This window comes from Ctenopharyngodon idella, chromosome 5 (assembly GCF_019924925.1).
Source record: "Ctenopharyngodon idella isolate HZGC_01 chromosome 5, HZGC01, whole genome shotgun sequence".
Classification (NCBI taxonomy): Eukaryota; Metazoa; Chordata; class Actinopteri; order Cypriniformes; family Xenocyprididae; genus Ctenopharyngodon; species Ctenopharyngodon idella.
In genome coordinates this window covers 18,501,667-18,518,824 of record NC_067224.1, presented here as the reverse complement: position 1 = coordinate 18,518,824, position 17,158 = coordinate 18,501,667, and the positions used below count along the sequence as shown (strand labels likewise).

Sequence of the window (17,158 nt, the reverse complement as noted above, 5' to 3'; positions counted from 1 at the left end):
TTGTCAGTCTTCAACCCTGCTTTTAAAAGTTTAAAGGATAGTTCACCAAAAGTGAAAATTCAGTCATCATTTAAGTACCCTTGTGTCATTCAAAACCAGTATGATTTTCTTTCTTCTGTGAAACACAAAAGAAGATATTTTGAAGAATGTTGGTAACCAAACAGTTTTGGTGACCACTTACTTCCATTGGGAGGGGGGGACACTGACATGTTCTCAAAATATCTTCTTTTATGTTCCACAGAATAAATAAAGTCATTTAGGTTTGGAATGTCCCTTTAATTACTACGAGTTTGAAATCATTAACCTTTGCTTATCAGATCAGTCTTGACTCTTCTTAAAGGATTCGTTCACTTTAAAATGAAAATTACTTTAAGATTTACTCACCCTCAAGCCATCCTAGGTGTATTTGAGTTTCTTCTTTCTGATGAACACAATCGGAGTTATATTATATCCTGACGCATCCAATCTTTATAATGGCAGTGAACGGGACGAATGAGTATGAAGCTCAAGAAAGTGCATCCATCCATCATAAACGTACTCCAAACGGCTCCAGGGGGTTAATAAAGGCCTTTTGAGGTGAAGCCATGCATTTGTGTAAGAAAAATATCCATATTTTACAAGTTATAAAGTAAAATATCTAGTTTCCACCAGAGCGCCTTCCATATTCAACTTACGAAAAAGCATAACTGACTTCGCGGTCTGGCGGAAGCTAGATATTTTACTTTATAACTTGTTAAATATGGATATTTTTCTTACACAAACGCATGGCTTCGCTTCAGAAGGCCTTTATTAACCCCCAGAGCCGTGTGGAGTATGTTTATGATGGATGGATGCACTTTCTTGAGCTTCATACTCGTTGGTCCCGTTCACTGCCATTAAAGATTGGACACGTCAGGATATTTAATAATATAACTCTGATTGTGTTCATCAGAAAGAAGAAAGTCAAATACACCTAGGATGGCTTGAGGGTAAGTAAATCTTAAGGTAATTTTCATTTTAAAATGAACTAATCCTTTAAGAAGTATTTGCAGATGTTTGACTATCAGATAATCACTTTAAACCTGAGTGTAGGCCAAACCTCTCTGATTCTCAGTCCTGTTAAACCCAGCCAACATGTTAAGTGTTAAGTTTTAGTGCAAGAGTCTCTATCCTGATAGTAATGTGTCTTAGTTTAGCAGATGTCACGCAGGTAAAGATGATGAATAGACAGCAGAGGATAATAGTGAGTGGCAGAACACCTGCAACAAAGGCAACTACAAAGAGGCCTCACTTGACAGCGCTTCCTTCCCCCCAGCCTCCATCGTGACCCCTCTGGAATCTCGCACCATCTTGGAAAAAGATTTCCAGCACTGCTCTTTATCAGATGCTGGTCCCAAGAGCCTGTTAAAAAGCCAAGGGTTTGCAAATCGAGTACCGGTGCGGCGAAATTAAAGGGTCAAGTGATGGAAAGTGTCCCACACCTGCTGATAAATCTACTTTTGAATGGGATGACAGAAGAGCAAATAAACATTGACCAGAGTGTGCGAGATAAAAAGGGAAAGATGTAGCCAATTGGCCAAGAGGGATCTTTAAGAAACCATTTATTGCCATAGATGGACAAAATGGACACTGCTTAGATTGAAGAAGTCAGATTTAGAGGTGCTTGACAGATTTTTATTTTCACAAGAACAGACATATACAGTGTCTGCAGGATGATAAAAATAACTCTAGTTCATTAGGGCACAACTTATACCCGGAAAACAATAGAGCCTAGAACCAGCGAGTGTTGTTCATTGAAACATGACACGAGTATATTTAAACCTTTAAGTACCCTTCATAGCTGATATTTGTTTTAGGCATACTGGGTGTCAATCACAAGATTCGCGAGTGTAATGGCTTGCGACAAACCCCTGCCGTGTGGCTTCATTTAAATACGAAAGGCTTAATAAGGAAAGTTATCCACCTGGGACGCTCAGAATACCAGCAGCACCACGTACAAAACAAACAAGCCCTCGCAACAGATGTCACATGTAAAACTAAATATAACGTGCCTTTGGTTGGGTCACACCTGGAAAACACAGGCAATTAGCCAAAGTAGCCCATGTAAGCAACTCCAATCTATGATATATATATATAGCTGTGGCCGCTGTGCAAATACAGAGCGTGGTGAATGCCGACACTGCCGTGGCGACTGTAATAACCGATGTGTTCATACGACGCCCACAAGAGCTAAAATTGTCTTTTTGTGAATACATTACATTTGTTAAAACACTTGGGCCTATTGTAATGTACAGGGGATTGTTATTAAAAGCCACATTTCCATAAAGCTAAAAGCCTATATGTGTTTATACTGTTGTGCTCATTTGAACTGGTAGTTTAAAGGCATGTTTGAGATTTAACCCCTTGGCATTAAACTGCTAAGTGTCATTTAACCTATTTGACTAATTCAAATCTGAATACTGACAGATCACCTGACTGGACTGTACTATAGGATAAGCACAAGTTAGGCGACTGCGCACGCCACAATTGGAACAGTGGGCAAATTTCATGGTGGGCTGCCAGAGGAGGTAATGGTTTTAAGGCAAATTGATTTTGAAACCACTGTCCACTGTCATTTTCCATGTCAAATGAACGATGGTCTGACCTTTCCTGACCAGTGAATCTGAAGTGGTGGCACTAACCATTCAGGTTATTTGGAGGATTTATTTGGATGAATTTACATTCAGGAACCTTGCACACATCCTTTTTTTGAAAATGGCAAGGATTACTGAGGAAAGGAAGCAGAGACAAAGCCAAAACCATATACTTTGTTTACCTGTCCAAAGGCTATTCAAATACAACCTTTAGTTTGTGCCTTGCAGTCCAACAAGATTTGATTCGTTTGACTGATTCTGACTTTTGTTGATCAGAATTGAGGAAATGCAACAATATTAATGTAGTACTCATAATGAGCTAAATTGCTTTGTCAAGTATCACCTTACGTAATTTTATTTCAATTAAAAACATCACATTATGGTACATTACATTTTATATTCTTTGTGAACAACCTGTATATCTGCAGCATGTTTTAAAACATTTGGAAAAATGAAAATTATGCTTTACTTGTTTAAAGTTTTCTAAATTAAGTGGGTGGTTAAAAACCCTGAATCACATTCTGTGCTTTCAGTGGACATAAAATCTACACCTGTGTGACAAATTTTATTTATTTTACCATGCGGTTAGTATTGACTTGATAAGAGAAACAACCACAAGAATACAATCTGTCATTCCAACACTGAGGTCACATTCAACAACATGCCTATCTCACCTGATAGCATCAGCCAGGTGTCACAGAAAGCTGATGGGCGATAAGGTTACACTGCAACCCAAATTACGTTTTGTAAGGGCTGCTGTTACAATTTGTAAATACATGATTACTAGCCAAAAGACCAATGTATCATTTCAGTACATTTGAGATATTTTAACTAATTGTATAATTTAAGAAGCAGTTGTTTCACTTTTTTCTTTATTAAAACAAAGAATCTACAAGTAACCTTAGATTAAATGACCCCCATTGACTTTATATAAATGTGAAGGATTCCAGATTACAATGTTTATTTCATCATAACTTAAACCTGTTAGAAATGCTCCTCTGCAAACTCTTTTTAAGATACGGTCATAATTTTCAGCTTATAAAACAACCTTCTTGATTCATTCAAGTCCCTCAGGTACGACTGAGAGCCAATCGGACATTTTTGTATTAGCAAATTGTCTATCTTGGCTTACATTTGTTGTTTGGTTTGTTATGGAACATTAGTAGAGTTTCCCTGTTGTTTATTTAAAGATTTATTCACCGATTATAAATGGTAGATGGTGGAACAAGTTCCCAAAAAAGACAAAAATGTATGAAAAGCTTCAGAAAAGCTTAACCTAATATATTTAAGCAGCCCACTAAACAGCAGTGTAGTAATATTGTGACAGCACGAATGCTGTGGTTTAACCTTCCTCTCTCAAACATTTAACAACACTTGTATACTGTATTCTTAATGACATTTGAGGTTTACTGAACTCTTCACTTCTTTCCTTCTACCCACACAACCTAATTGTTTTTTAAGATGCTATATAAAAACATTTGCCATGAATGTAAATGTAGATTAATATTAAGATGAAATGTTAGTTAAGTTGAAACCAACAGTTTAATAGCACGGATGCTCTAATGACAGAACATCAATTCTGAAAACTTGTATATTAAATAACTATAAATTATTCTAATTGTTAAAAAATAGGTCATTTTATTTGCATATTTTGTACACTATTGAACAGTAATTATAAAGGATGGAATTTAGTAAACTGGTTAGCAATCAGTTTATTAATTAATTGATTTTATAAATGAGGTGCAATGTATTAATTTTTTAGCACATGAATTATCCTCGTAACACTATGAAATGACTGTTGACTGACTCGTAGCTGTATTTGCATGTATTGCCCTCGAACAGCACTGAAATCTTAAGAAAGGACTCCCTCGTGTGGTAACATTATAAAACTACAGTTTTATTATACACCAGTGAATATCTCTCTGCATGTGGGTAAGTCATAACTCAATTTCCGTATAGACACATAGACCTACCTCTATTTAAAATAAATAAATAAAAACATATTAAAATAATAACATTTCCACCGTTATTGCACAGGAAAACAGATCTAAGAGTTAAAATTTTTACACAATAGCCTTACACAGCCTATTATAGGATTTTCAGATAATATAAACAGTACAAAAGAAACACAAAAGAAGTAAAAAAAAAAATAAAAAGTTAACGTCCAAAACGTATAGTCTTGGCCAACAAATATTGTAATTAATAGGCTAAATTGTACACAATTATGCATTTTTTTTTTTTAACGTGACAACTTGCCCCCAGCTGACGTTCTAGAATAATACCCTTGTCCTGAGAATTTTTTAACATTTCAGTTCTAATATTGATAATAACCTTCTAAATAATTCAATATTCTGCATAGTTTTTGATGGTGAGGACGTGAGCTTTAGAGATAGCGTCGAATCAGGTAACAGCCTCCCGAGTGTGAACCAATCAGAAGCAGAAAAGTTATTAACTCACAATTTCGTTCCAAAAATTTGTTAATTGTTACCACTAATTTAAGTATGAGATACATTTTCATTTATCACACTTGTTTTAAATAAAATGCATTGTTCAGCAAACGACAACGTGCTTAATATGCAACCTATGCATATGCAATGTACGGAGCCTGTGTCAATTCTTCCGAAGTGTACTACTAACAGGAAAAAATGTTGATCTTGACTCTTCCTACAGATACGTGTGGACTGAAACAGGCGTGAATACAGCACATTCAGTCCAGTGTGTGTGAAAGCGTGATCATTTTGAAACGTGTGTCCCCAAACGCCCTGGCGGACATGAGAAAGTTCCAGTACGTTCGGCGCTGTGAAGTGAAAGTGTACTTGAAAGGCCCCGCCCCCAAATATATCCCGAAATGATCGATGCCTCCCTCAGCCAATCACATGATAGAAACGACTGTATTTCCTGCGCTCTCAACGAATCAGAAATGACAAAACACTAAAAAAACACGAACTTCAACTTGTCAGCAAACAGAAGGGGGAGGGGACCAACATATGGCAGTCATATTTTTGAAGCTGAAATAATGTGTTAGAGGTTTTATTGTGTTGTTTACCTCGCAGAAGGTAATTGGGTTTAAATACTCTTTGCTTGGACATTTATACTGATGCATATACGTCAGTGGGCAGCGTTTTTGCCATTTTTCTGCTGGTAAAATGTAACAGGCTAGCATGCTAATATAACTGTACAGGCGGTTAGCGAGCTGCTTGCTCGATAATATTAGACAGGGGGGCTTTACTGCTTGCTTGCTTTTTAACTTTGACATTATAAAAGCAGGTGAATAAACTGCCTCTCTAAGAATGCAAAACATGTTTGTAATGTCAGGAAACTGAAAATCTGCTATGAATATGCATTTGGTAGTGCGCTGTGGTTGGAAGGTCCCTGAAAGTTTGAGATTTCAGGAAACTGCAATGGCGTGAGGGGGAGACAGTCATGACAGCAGGTCGAGGAAGCCATGATCCGATCAGAGCAACTCTCTCCATATAACTCCCCTGCACCGGGATATATGTTTGTTTACTGATTAATTGCATTGGTTCTTTTTTTAAATAAGCTTTTTGCTTATAATATTGCGGCCGGGTGACACTGACTACTCCTAATTAATAGTTGCTTTTTTTAAGTTTTCGCCATTATGCTTTTTGACATTAAACATAGGCCTGCATGAGCGCATTTGTGCATTCAACAACGGATTGTTTATTCCTAGTTCTTCCGTTTGGGAAGCTTTGCGTGAATGAACTCTTATCGTTCATAGATAAGCGAATAATTACTGTAATTTTAAGTAGAGAGTGTAATTAAATGTTAACGTGCCTTTACATGATAAAAGTGTACCATTATCTCACCCTGTGCATTCCCTTACATCCTTACCGTCATCATTGGCGTCTTATGATCCTGTTCATTTTCTGAAGCGCCGCTCGGGGGGCGTGTCCAAAACCAGCGCGGGTTGTTGCTATCATTGTTATACAAATGACGCGGGAACAACTCTATTTTAACCCCCTCTGCATGTTTCCTTTATGTGATTGTTTTTAATAATAATAATAATAATAATAATGATGATGATAAAGCAAGATTTGAAAAAATAATTATGATTCAGAAATGTATTTTTTACTTTATTTGAGTGGGCGAGTTAATAATAATAGAAATAATAAAGCAATATTATAATATAAATGTAACTTATTTAATAAAAAATGGTTTGGGCATTTTCCATTTTGTACTACTACAAGTATCGGGGTTCCCAAAATCATGAAAAACATGTAAAAATCAGGAATTTTCAAAATGCTGTTTTCCAGGCTAGAAAAAATAAAAATAAATTCATTAGTCAAAAAGTGTGGACCCTGAAATATCATAATACTACTGCATACATTTCCTCGGTATTATGACAGAACTTGGTTTCAGGTTATTTATATAATGATGCAATAAGCCACAAGAGACTGTAATGCACAGTCTCTCTTGGATTATTTTTTTTTTAATGATAAAAGACAACAAATGTTATGCATAGTTCCGTATATTAATCATAAGAATAAACATTTATTCCATTTGCTTTAATTCTGTTTTATTCTATTTGCTAATTAAATTAATTAGCCTAACTGTAGCTTTGAGAAACAATGTAGCAACTTGCCACATTAATATATAGTTTATTAATAATATTAAAGGGATAGTTCACCCACAAATGAAAATTCTGTCATCATTTACTCCCCCTCAAGTTGTTTTTAAACCTGTATACATTTCTTTGTTCTGCTGAACACAAAGGAAGATATTTGGAAGAAGTTAGTAACCAAGCAGATTTCGCCCCCCATTGACTACCATAGTATTTTTTTTTCCTACTATGGTAGTCAATGGGGGGCAAGATCTGCTTGGTTACAAACATTCTTCCAAATATCTTTAGAATTTTCATTATTATCCCTTTAAGTTTATTAGCAATTTACAGTGGCTTTAAGCAAACCATTCTTTTCATAAAATATATTTGACTTGCACTTTTTATTATTTTGCTTCTTTTTTTGGTAGTAATAAATGCAAAATGCTGTATTTTGGATGCCAAACAATGTTTGGTATTTTGGACAATAGTGAGAATCCTTCATTTACAGTTGGTTCAAGCTTTTCTTCGTTTTCCCCCCATATTCTCAGCTGATAGATGTCGACCCCCAATGAGCCACCGGTTGGGATGTCCCATGCTGGTCCCTCACCAGGTGCTGGCCTGTCTCCGGGGCCCATCCTAGGGCCCAGCCCTGGACCCGGCCCCTCTCCTGGCTCTGTACACAGCATGATGGGCCCCAGCCCAGGGCCCCCAAGCATCCCGCATGCCATGCAGGGCCAAGGGACTGGAGAGTATCCACAGGACATGCACCCAATGCATAAGGTAGAGGATTGCTTTTGACATTTGATAATATTAGAATAGATCAATAGTTGTCTAGTAATTGCAAAAACAGAAAAAAAAAATAACACAAGTACATGTAAATGTAAAGGCACTTGTTGCAGGTTCAGACAGTCTTTTTGATGTTACCAGCCCAGTATGCCATCAGTATGTATGACTAATCTCTTGCCTTTGTTCAGCCATTGGAGGGAATGCATGAGAAGGGGATGGGAGACGATATGCACTATGGCCAGATGAAGGGGGTGGGCATGAGATCTCTGCACAGTGGCATGGGTCCTCCACAGAGCCCTATGGATCAACACAGTCAAGGTGCAATTACAAATAAGCCACATTATAATAACAAAGCACTCAGCTGTTATAATTTTAACCTTAATTATAGCCATTTTAGAGGCTCTTATTCTTTCGACATTGAAGGATTTTAGTCTACAGTGGCCTCAGAGGTGATTAAGACAATTATCTGATATGTTTATTTATTTATTTTTTGTGTACTTATCTTTGGTGCTGCGTTTATGTTACAGTAATTAATTATCCTCATATGCTCATTCCTATGATCCTTTGTCCTTTACTTTCTTCATTACCAAGGGAACCTTTTCTCTGATCTGTACCTTTTACAGTCGTAAATTAATCTTTAATAATTAAATATTCTGCAATTAACAGTCATAGATTGTTTAATGAAGATAAAGTTTAAAAGTTGTTGATAGTAACCTCAAGGTGCGGTTATATTATCGAAATTTCATCAGTTTTATGGGCTTAAAGGTCCATTGTCAATAGTGTAGAGATGCATGAAGCACAGCTCACACAGAAGTCACTTTCAAACCGAGCATCTTTGTGTTGCTTGCGACAAATTTGTCTGACCAACTTGAACCCTTTTCAAAATCTGTGTGGGGAACTTTTTTGGCCTCATGTGAAACTCCAGAGCATGCAGATTTTGCCCACGAAATTTCACAGATCAATGGTAAATGTGACCACACCATAAATATTACTTATGCATGCATGTTTTTTTTGTTTTGTTTTTGTTTTTTGTTTTTGCTAATTAAAATTTGTACACACAAAATAAAAAAAAAAACAGAACTTTTGAGAAATATCAATACATTTTCACTCACAAACAAAAGAAAAACAAACAACTGACCAATTTAACAGCAGTCAGCGTCATAAATACAGGATACACATTTTTTTGTTTTGCTTATTAGGATACATGTCCCCTCATCCCTCACCAATGAGCCAGGTGCCGGAGCATGTGCCTAGCCCTATGTCAGGAGGAGGGCCGACCCCGCCGCAAATGTCTCAGGGTCAGTCGCCCATGATGCCCATGGATCCGCAGGGGATGGGACAGCAGGCTAGGGGTCAGTCTGCCTTCAGCCCAGTCCAGCTACAGCAACTCAGGGCTCAAATCCTGGCTTACAAGATCCTTGGCCGTGGTCAGCCTCTGCCCGAGAATCTGCAGTTAGCTGTGCAGGGCAAGAGAAGCCTCCCCACAATGCAGCAGCAGCCCGTCAACACTGGCCCCTACAACAGACCTCTAGGTGAATATGTTTTTGGCCATTTTGATGTTAGCCAGTAAGTTAAAGGGTTATTTCTTCCAAAAATGAAATTTCTGTTATTAATTACTCACCCTCTACCTGTAAGACCTTCGTTCATTTTCGGAACACAAATTAAGATATTTTCAAAGAATCTGAGAGGTTTCTGATCTCCCTATACACAGCAATGCCATTTTATTACTACCAGAAAGGTAGTAAAGAAAGACGTTAAGATAGAAATCCTTAAAATAGTCCATGTGACTACAGTGGTTCAACCTCAATGTTATGAAGCGACAAGAATACTTTTTGTGCACAGAAAACAAACAGAACAAAAAAACAACTTTATTCAACAATTTATTCTCTTCCCTGTCATTCTCCTACACTGTTGACGTTGTACACACAGTGCAGTGCTTCCAGGTTCTACGTCAGAACGCCAGCACTGTATTGGCCAGCTCCTGTATCAGCATCACACGCAGGCGTTGTGCTGCTCACGTGTACATCGTCAGCCAATACTGAGTCAGTGTTCTGATGTAGAACCCGGAAGCGCTGCACTGTGCTCACTACATCAACAGCGTAGGAGTCTGACAGGGAAGAGAACAAACTGAAAGTTGTTTCTTAACTTTTATAATGATTTAAAGCCTGTTCCAACTGACAGTGTTGCATACAAAACTAGTAATCATATTATATTTGTGTTGCACTTCTTTCCCTAATTAATATTCAGCCTTTGTTCTGTTTTGCTAGGTATGCCAATGCCTCATGGAGGGCCTGCAACTGGCCCGTGTCCCTCTCCAGCCATGCAGACTCTTACCCAGAGCTCTGGGCCCAAACCGTGGCCTGAAGGTGAGTGTGGGATGCATTTATTTTTTTTATTTTTTTTATTATACAGACAGATAAAAACAGATATAAGTGCAGTGAAAAAACATTGTCTGCACTTCTTTTTATGCATTCTTTTTCCCATATTTACCTGACTATTTAACTGGTCGGGCCAGTGGTTCAAATAAAAAAAAAAAAAAATTTTTGGCCAATTTATTCTAATTATTATAAATATAATATTCTAATTATAATATTAAATTATAATAAATAAGCCACCAAAATTTTAGGTACCTCTGAAATTTCACAATTCTTGATTGATTCCAATTTCAATACCACAGCAAAAACTACTAGCCTAACTAATAGAAAGATTAAAAAGTATTGAAGAAAAGTGAGTCTTCAGTAATAAAATAATAACAAACAGACAAATTACAAGCAATAGCTCAAATAAATACAACAGAACAAAGATACAAATGAAATAAACAGTGCTTTAGTTTTTTCAGGTAACTTTAACAGTATTCATGTACAGAAATTGAGTAATCAAATGTAAAATAACTGCACAGTCTTCACTGTATAAATTAAATATAGATTAATCCTTGTTAAAGCTGCAAAATTTGTTCAGTCAAGATCAGTGAGTGATTTTCTCTTTGTCTTTTGTTGTTTGATTTACATTAATGACACAGACGGCATGTAGGTATATTAGGCTGCTGTCACTTTAAGATAAAATGCACGGGTCCAGTATACTGAGTAGTATACGCATACATTTTCTTTCTCATTTTTTTATGTTCAGTAAGGCATAACCGACAGTGTTTACGTGAATACTTGCTAATACAGGCATACTTTTGACATACTTTTGTTGTGTGTATTTTTCTGTGCAAGAGCAAGACGCAAATGAGAACTCAATTCAGTACTCGCACACCAACACAGAGCTGTCTGAGACGCTGCTCTCTTTGTGTGTGTGCCCACAGAAAACAATGCACGAGTACTGAATTGAGTTTTTCTTTTGTGTCTTTTTGTGCTTGAATTTGAATGGTTAAAAATCACTTGAATGTTTAAATTTACAAGATTTAAAAACATGTGTAAACGATAAACTTTCAATGCGACAGTTCCGTCAACTGTCCTGAGCGTCGTTTACACTGGCCCCGGGCCATCCTTATTGTCAAGCCCTGTAAAACCACAAAAACAAATAAAACAGATCTTAAAATTCCAACGCAATAGTTTTATGTAGTATATGCTTTCCTTCAAATCCAAATACATTCTGGTATTTGGTAAAAGCACAAGCCTGAAGAAGACATTTACATATTGGAATATTTCTGTATATTTATATGTATATAATCAGCATATTTTGAGTGAACCTTTGATGTAACTAAGACACTTATGCACATTCTTGTCCTGCTGCTCTAATCTGCTCACTCTTGCCATATATTACTGTATGGTGCATTTAATAATTAAATCAAAGCAGTCCCATTTATGCCCATAAAAAATGGCAGACAAAATTGAGTTGTGGAAGTAAGCAGGTAACCTTTCGGAAAACAAGACATTTACAAAATCTATATATCGATGTATTTTGTTTTTGTATGTTTGTATGTAATGTAATACAGTCTTCTATTCGCTACAGCTCAAATATGAACAAAATTCAGATTTATATATAATATTCATGTGCACATAAACATGTTCAAAATGCTCTATATGAGTGAAACTTTAAAAAAGATTAAAACTTTTAAATGAAAATGCCAAGGGACAACCTTACATGGGATAAATCCCCTCGTTAATATGCTTTCAAGTGACAGAGGATTCATTTATGGATTGCTGTCTTTATGGCAAAGTCACTGAAGTTCACACAAATTATAGATCATTGTTCATCTTTCTTTTTCAAGTGGCGAGTTAGCCTGGTTTAATTCTAATGCGCTGCTTATTGGCTATAGTTTTGTAAAATTCAATTGATCTCAGGTCAATTGACGTTTTCCCTGCATTTTATGAAAAGCCCTCATGGCGGGTTCAGCGACTGATTAGCCAGAAATAAAGATCCAGAGACATTTTTGTTCTTCTGAACACGCTCTTGTATCATCTCTTGTGTGCATGCTCTCATTTAGGGACTGCATGCCCTTTATGCAGTTTCTTCAAAGGCATTGAACTTGGCTTGAAACAGGTCATAAGAGTCCTTGTAAAGATTTTTTGTCAGAAGTGGACCTCAGTTCACACTGTGCTTTGAACTGTCTTAAAACCTGTCAACAACAGCTTTGATGAACTCTTTGAGTATGATCAAACATCCTAACGACAATGGACTACTGAAATATATATATGACATTACTTATGCCGTTTCATTATGGTGCATTATATTGATTGTACTGACAACAGCATTTTGAATCACTAGAAGCTTAATGCATTTTGGGATTTAGTAGCATTTCTTTAATAGACGTGACATTTTGATAAATCTCACAAGACATTCACAAACCATATCTCCTGTCTTTTCAGGTCAAGGTACAGAGACCCCCAGCACTCCACAGAAGCTGGCGGTCCCAGCTCCCAGCGGCAGACCGTCTCCAGCTCCCCCACTGGCCCCCACTGGCACACAACCTGTGCCCAGCACCTCTCTCACTCCCCAACCCCAACCTCAGCCACCATCTGGACCAGGCCAGCCCTCTCTCATCATCCAGCTCCAGCAGAAACAGAATCGCATCACCCCGATTCAGAAGCCTCAGGGTCTGGACCCTGTCGAACTCTTGCAAGAGAGAGAATACCGGTATGTAATTAGTAATTAAATTCAACTTAATTTACACTAAGCAATCTACACTTGCTTTAAAGGTGCAGTGTGTAAATTTTTGCGGCATCTAGTGGTGATGTTGCGAACTGCAACCAACGGCAGCTCGCCCCTCCCTTTCGAAGCAAAATAGAGAAGCTACGGTGGCCGTCTGGCTGACACAAGTCAAAGATGTCATCATCTGAGACAGCAGAGAGTACGTTAGCCAGTCAAGCAATGAGGTTTTACTTCTAACATAGAACGGTCTCTGCTTCTAATAAACCAGACGACTACTACTACTACTTCTTCTTCGTGCGTATTCAACGTAGTGACTATACAAGCTGCCTCTAAAAACACGAACGATTATAAGAACGACATAGTGAAGAAACGCCCTCTGTATAGTGTTTGTCCGTTTAGGGCTGCTGTAGAAACATGCCGGCGCAAAATGACGACTTGACATGGAGGGGGGACCCGCGGTGTATGTAGATAGAAATGGCTCATTCTAAGGTAATAAAAACATAACGGTTTATTATGTAAGGTCTTTATACACCACTAAAAACATAGTTATGTATATTTTATTGCATTTCTGTCAATAGATCCTCCCAAATTTTACACATTGCACCTTTAATGGGGTCATTAATTGCATTTTTTTATTTTATTTTATGATGTTTCCTGAAGTGCACTTATAATGTTAGGAAATTCTAAAAAGGCAATTTTCTACCCTGGTTTTTGCCCTCTGATTTAAACAATCCATTTAAAGGGGCACGTCTCCTCAGTGTAACTGGCCACTGCTATGATTGGGTAACAATATTGCATATGAAATAAGTATTAGATGTGGAACTCTTTTTGGAGTTATACAGTACATGTAGCTGCTCTACTGTCTGGTCCATATCTTTCAAAAAAAGACTGTTTGGAAAGCCTGCGTCAAATTTCCACTAGTTTACCAAAGAATCCATTGTGAAATAAACCGAAAAAACAAATAATGCTCAACTGAGACATTCAGATGTTTCACAGTTTTTCTTAGCCACTTTGGTACATTTCTTGAATCATCCTTAAGATTTGCAAACCAGTAAGTTCATTTCTCAAAGCAATTCATACAAACAGCACCACACAATGGATTACCTGCAAAAGACTGTAACTTGCTCAAAATCCTTAGTTCATCTCTTAAAAGTAAGTATTTATGTTATTGAACATATCAGTGCCATCAGAATGACAAGTCCTTGTGTCATTGTTCACAAACAAGATAGTCAAAATGTTTAGCCCTGTTGTCAAGTATAACAGTGTACTCTGTCAATATTTTCAGATGTACACTATGGCTACGATTTTGACAACAATAATTGAAAATGCACAAGACTGCACTTCATCTGCACTTCATCACGCATACACACACATACTGTATATGGTACATTATGTCTCTATAACTCTATAAAGTATATTTACTGTATAATGTAAAATGCAAGTGGTCTACTGTAATATAACATTACAGTAAGTACACTGTATTACTGTACAGTGAACATTGTCTTATTACATACCTGTTCTGTCTACAAATGTTTGAATGATTGAGGACACGGTTGTTCTCCCAACATTCAGCTGTACCTTTCAATCTGCCTCAGCCATAAATGTCATGATTGAGAACATGGTCCGGAATAGTGGCCCTTATTTCATCAGAAACATGTTTACAATCTTGACCTCTTCCACTGTTTTGCCTCCGTACCCTTCCACCACGCATCCTTACTCCTCTTCTTCTTCCTGACTGTCGACCCTGTTTGTTTCCTTGTTGTTTTTCCATTGTTAGAATTTGTAACTCTGTGTTGTGCTCCGTCTATATATGCTTGCTAAATGAAGCTTCATGAGATGCACCTCTGACTATTTTACAGAACTGGTTGATTATTGGTTTTTCTAGCCCTTTACATTTACCTTCACTAGTGAAATTCAAATTCACCTCCGCAATTCATCAATTCAGGACACATTTACAAAAAAAGTCTAATAGAAATGTATAGAAAATATGCTTGGCAGTTTATGACAACTAATTCAACCATATTGCATTTAATGACTTATGCAAGGAACTAATGCCTAGATATTTTGAGGGGTAAGACTATTCAACAGGAAACCAGTATAATATCAACATGGCATAAGCAATTGATAATGTACGAAACAGCGGACAATTGTGCCTAATTAATTCATGAATGTACCAAAGCATTTGCAATTTGTTTAAAAGAATGAGAAATTGCTTTTATCTTGTGAACAAGTAACTAGATGATGTGGAGGTTGAACGAGTAGTTTTGTGATCTGAGAAATGCACCAAAGCCACTGAGAAAAACTGTAAAATAAACAGCCATTTCCCTAAAATTAGGATGCTTTGGAAGGTAATTTTTTTAGTCCATTGATCCTGTTTTACTATCTCACTCTTCTTGAGACAATTAAATTTAAGTACAGATTCAAGCCAAACGAAAACTGTATTCCGTTGCTCTCCAGTCTCTAAAATGCCGTCAGAACTATTGTTGTTGTTTTGGGGGTGGGGGGGTTGTGAGCTTTCATGAATGTGAGAGGAGGAAGAGGAGCCCTCTGAGGTTTCTAAAAGTTCCTCAGAACTTGGTTGATTACACTGGCTTGCACTGTCTGAAACAACAGAAATGTGTTGATTGTTTGATGTACCTTGAGGTCACCAACACACACTTTTTATTTTTTTTATTACCGTCTGTACTATCTATTTTTTTTTTGTGGATTGAAAGGTTCAGATCTTCCAGGTTATTATACTTCTGGAGAACTCTGAGGTTACTAGAAGTGATTAATGTCTAGAAAGTTCACCTTCAGAGACATCTCTGTTCAACAATAAGATTGGTGATCTGTGCTTGATTGACAGGTTTTTGTGGGGTTTTTTTCACTTAATGAACATTAGAAATCTCTGTTATTCTTAAAAAAACAGATCATGATAGGCATCTCATTTCTGTTCAAAGCCTTCAGGCTAGGATTGCTCACAGAATTCAGGAGCTGGAGAATCTGCCGGGGTCGCTGCCACCTGATCTGAGGACGAAAGCTACTGTGGAGCTGAAGGCCTTAAGACTGCTCAACTTCCAGCGGCAGGTTTGTCAATGACATGACACTCAATTTTTTTCTTATCTATTAATTTATTCAAAAAAGCAATTCGTGGAACAGTGTATGTACACCTCCTTAATGATGAGCATGTTTTTTAATTTCTGTATAAATGTTATTATTCTGTGTAAATTTTTTATATTTTTTCAGGGAGAATACAATTAAAATGTAATTGTGACTGTCTGATACCATAATGAAGAAAAATAACTAAAGCAAAAAACAAAATTCTTTAAAAGAAAACTTATTAAGTAGTTTAGCATAATCTTTAAACTTCTCAAGTGCTTTTAATATTAATGTCATGTGGTGCAACTCTTAAAAACATTGATGAAATAATATTTCATGAATTTTTTTTAAAAAATGTTTACCTTAAATATATATACACACAATGCCCTCCACAAATATTGGCATCCTTAGTAAATATGAGCAAAGGCGGCTGTGAAAATAAATCTGCATTGTTTATCCTTTTGATCTTTCATCCAAAAAATTCACAAAATTCTAACCTTTCATCGAAGTAAAACAATTGAAAGTGGGGGGAAACTCACATTATGAAATAAATGTTTTTCTTCAATACATGTTGGCCACAATTATTGGCACCCCTAGAAATTCTTATGAGTAAAATATCTCTGAAGTATATTCCCATCCATATTTACATTTTTAGCACACCAGGGTGACTAGGAGCATGAAATTGTCCAGCCATGACTTCCTGTTCCACAGGAGTATAAACATGAGGAAACACAAAGGCCAAATTCCCTTAATCATTCATCACAATGAGAAAAACCAAAGAATATAGTTCTGATTTGCAGCAAAAGATTGATGTGCTTCACAAAATAGAAAGTGGCTATAAGAAAATAGCTAAATCATTGAAAATCCCCATTTCCACTATCAGGGCAATAATTAAGAAGTTCCAATCAACTAAAGATGTTACAAATCTGCTGGAAGAGGACCTGTGTCTAAATCGTCCTAATGCATGGTGAGGAGGAAAGTTTGAGTGGACAAAGACTCTCCAAGGATCACAGCTGGAGAATTGCAG

The 17,158-nt window shown here is 36.9% G+C and overlaps 1 protein-coding gene and 1 long non-coding RNA gene across 5 annotated transcripts in view; one reads left to right on the top strand and one right to left on the bottom strand.

Annotated features, from left to right (window-relative positions):
- The window catches only part of LOC127512044 (uncharacterized), a 63,595-nt gene extending 56,296 nt beyond the window's left edge, over nt 1-7,299 (bottom strand). Inside the window, exon 1 of the long non-coding RNA XR_007930122.1 lies at nt 6,465-7,299. This is a non-coding gene — a long non-coding RNA (uncharacterized LOC127512044). The remainder of the gene's footprint in view (nt 1-6,464) is intronic.
- Nucleotides 5,512-17,158, top strand: part of smarca2 (SWI/SNF related, matrix associated, actin dependent regulator of chromatin, subfamily a, member 2) — a 60,127-nt gene continuing 48,480 nt past the window's right edge. For all 4 annotated transcript variants that reach the window (XR_007930121.1, XM_051892584.1, XM_051892583.1 and 1 more), the window contains exons 1-7: nt 5,512-5,668; nt 7,722-7,953; nt 8,148-8,277; nt 9,159-9,491; nt 10,227-10,325; nt 12,771-13,038; nt 15,993-16,119. Coding sequence is in view for 3 of the 4 variants with exons in the window: in XM_051892584.1 (XP_051748544.1) it covers nt 7,729-7,953; nt 8,148-8,277; nt 9,159-9,491; nt 10,227-10,325; nt 12,771-13,038; nt 15,993-16,119 (1,182 nt within the window). In the remaining variant the exon portion in view is untranslated. The remainder of the gene's footprint in view (nt 5,669-7,721; nt 7,954-8,147; nt 8,278-9,158; nt 9,492-10,226; nt 10,326-12,770; nt 13,039-15,992; nt 16,120-17,158) is intronic.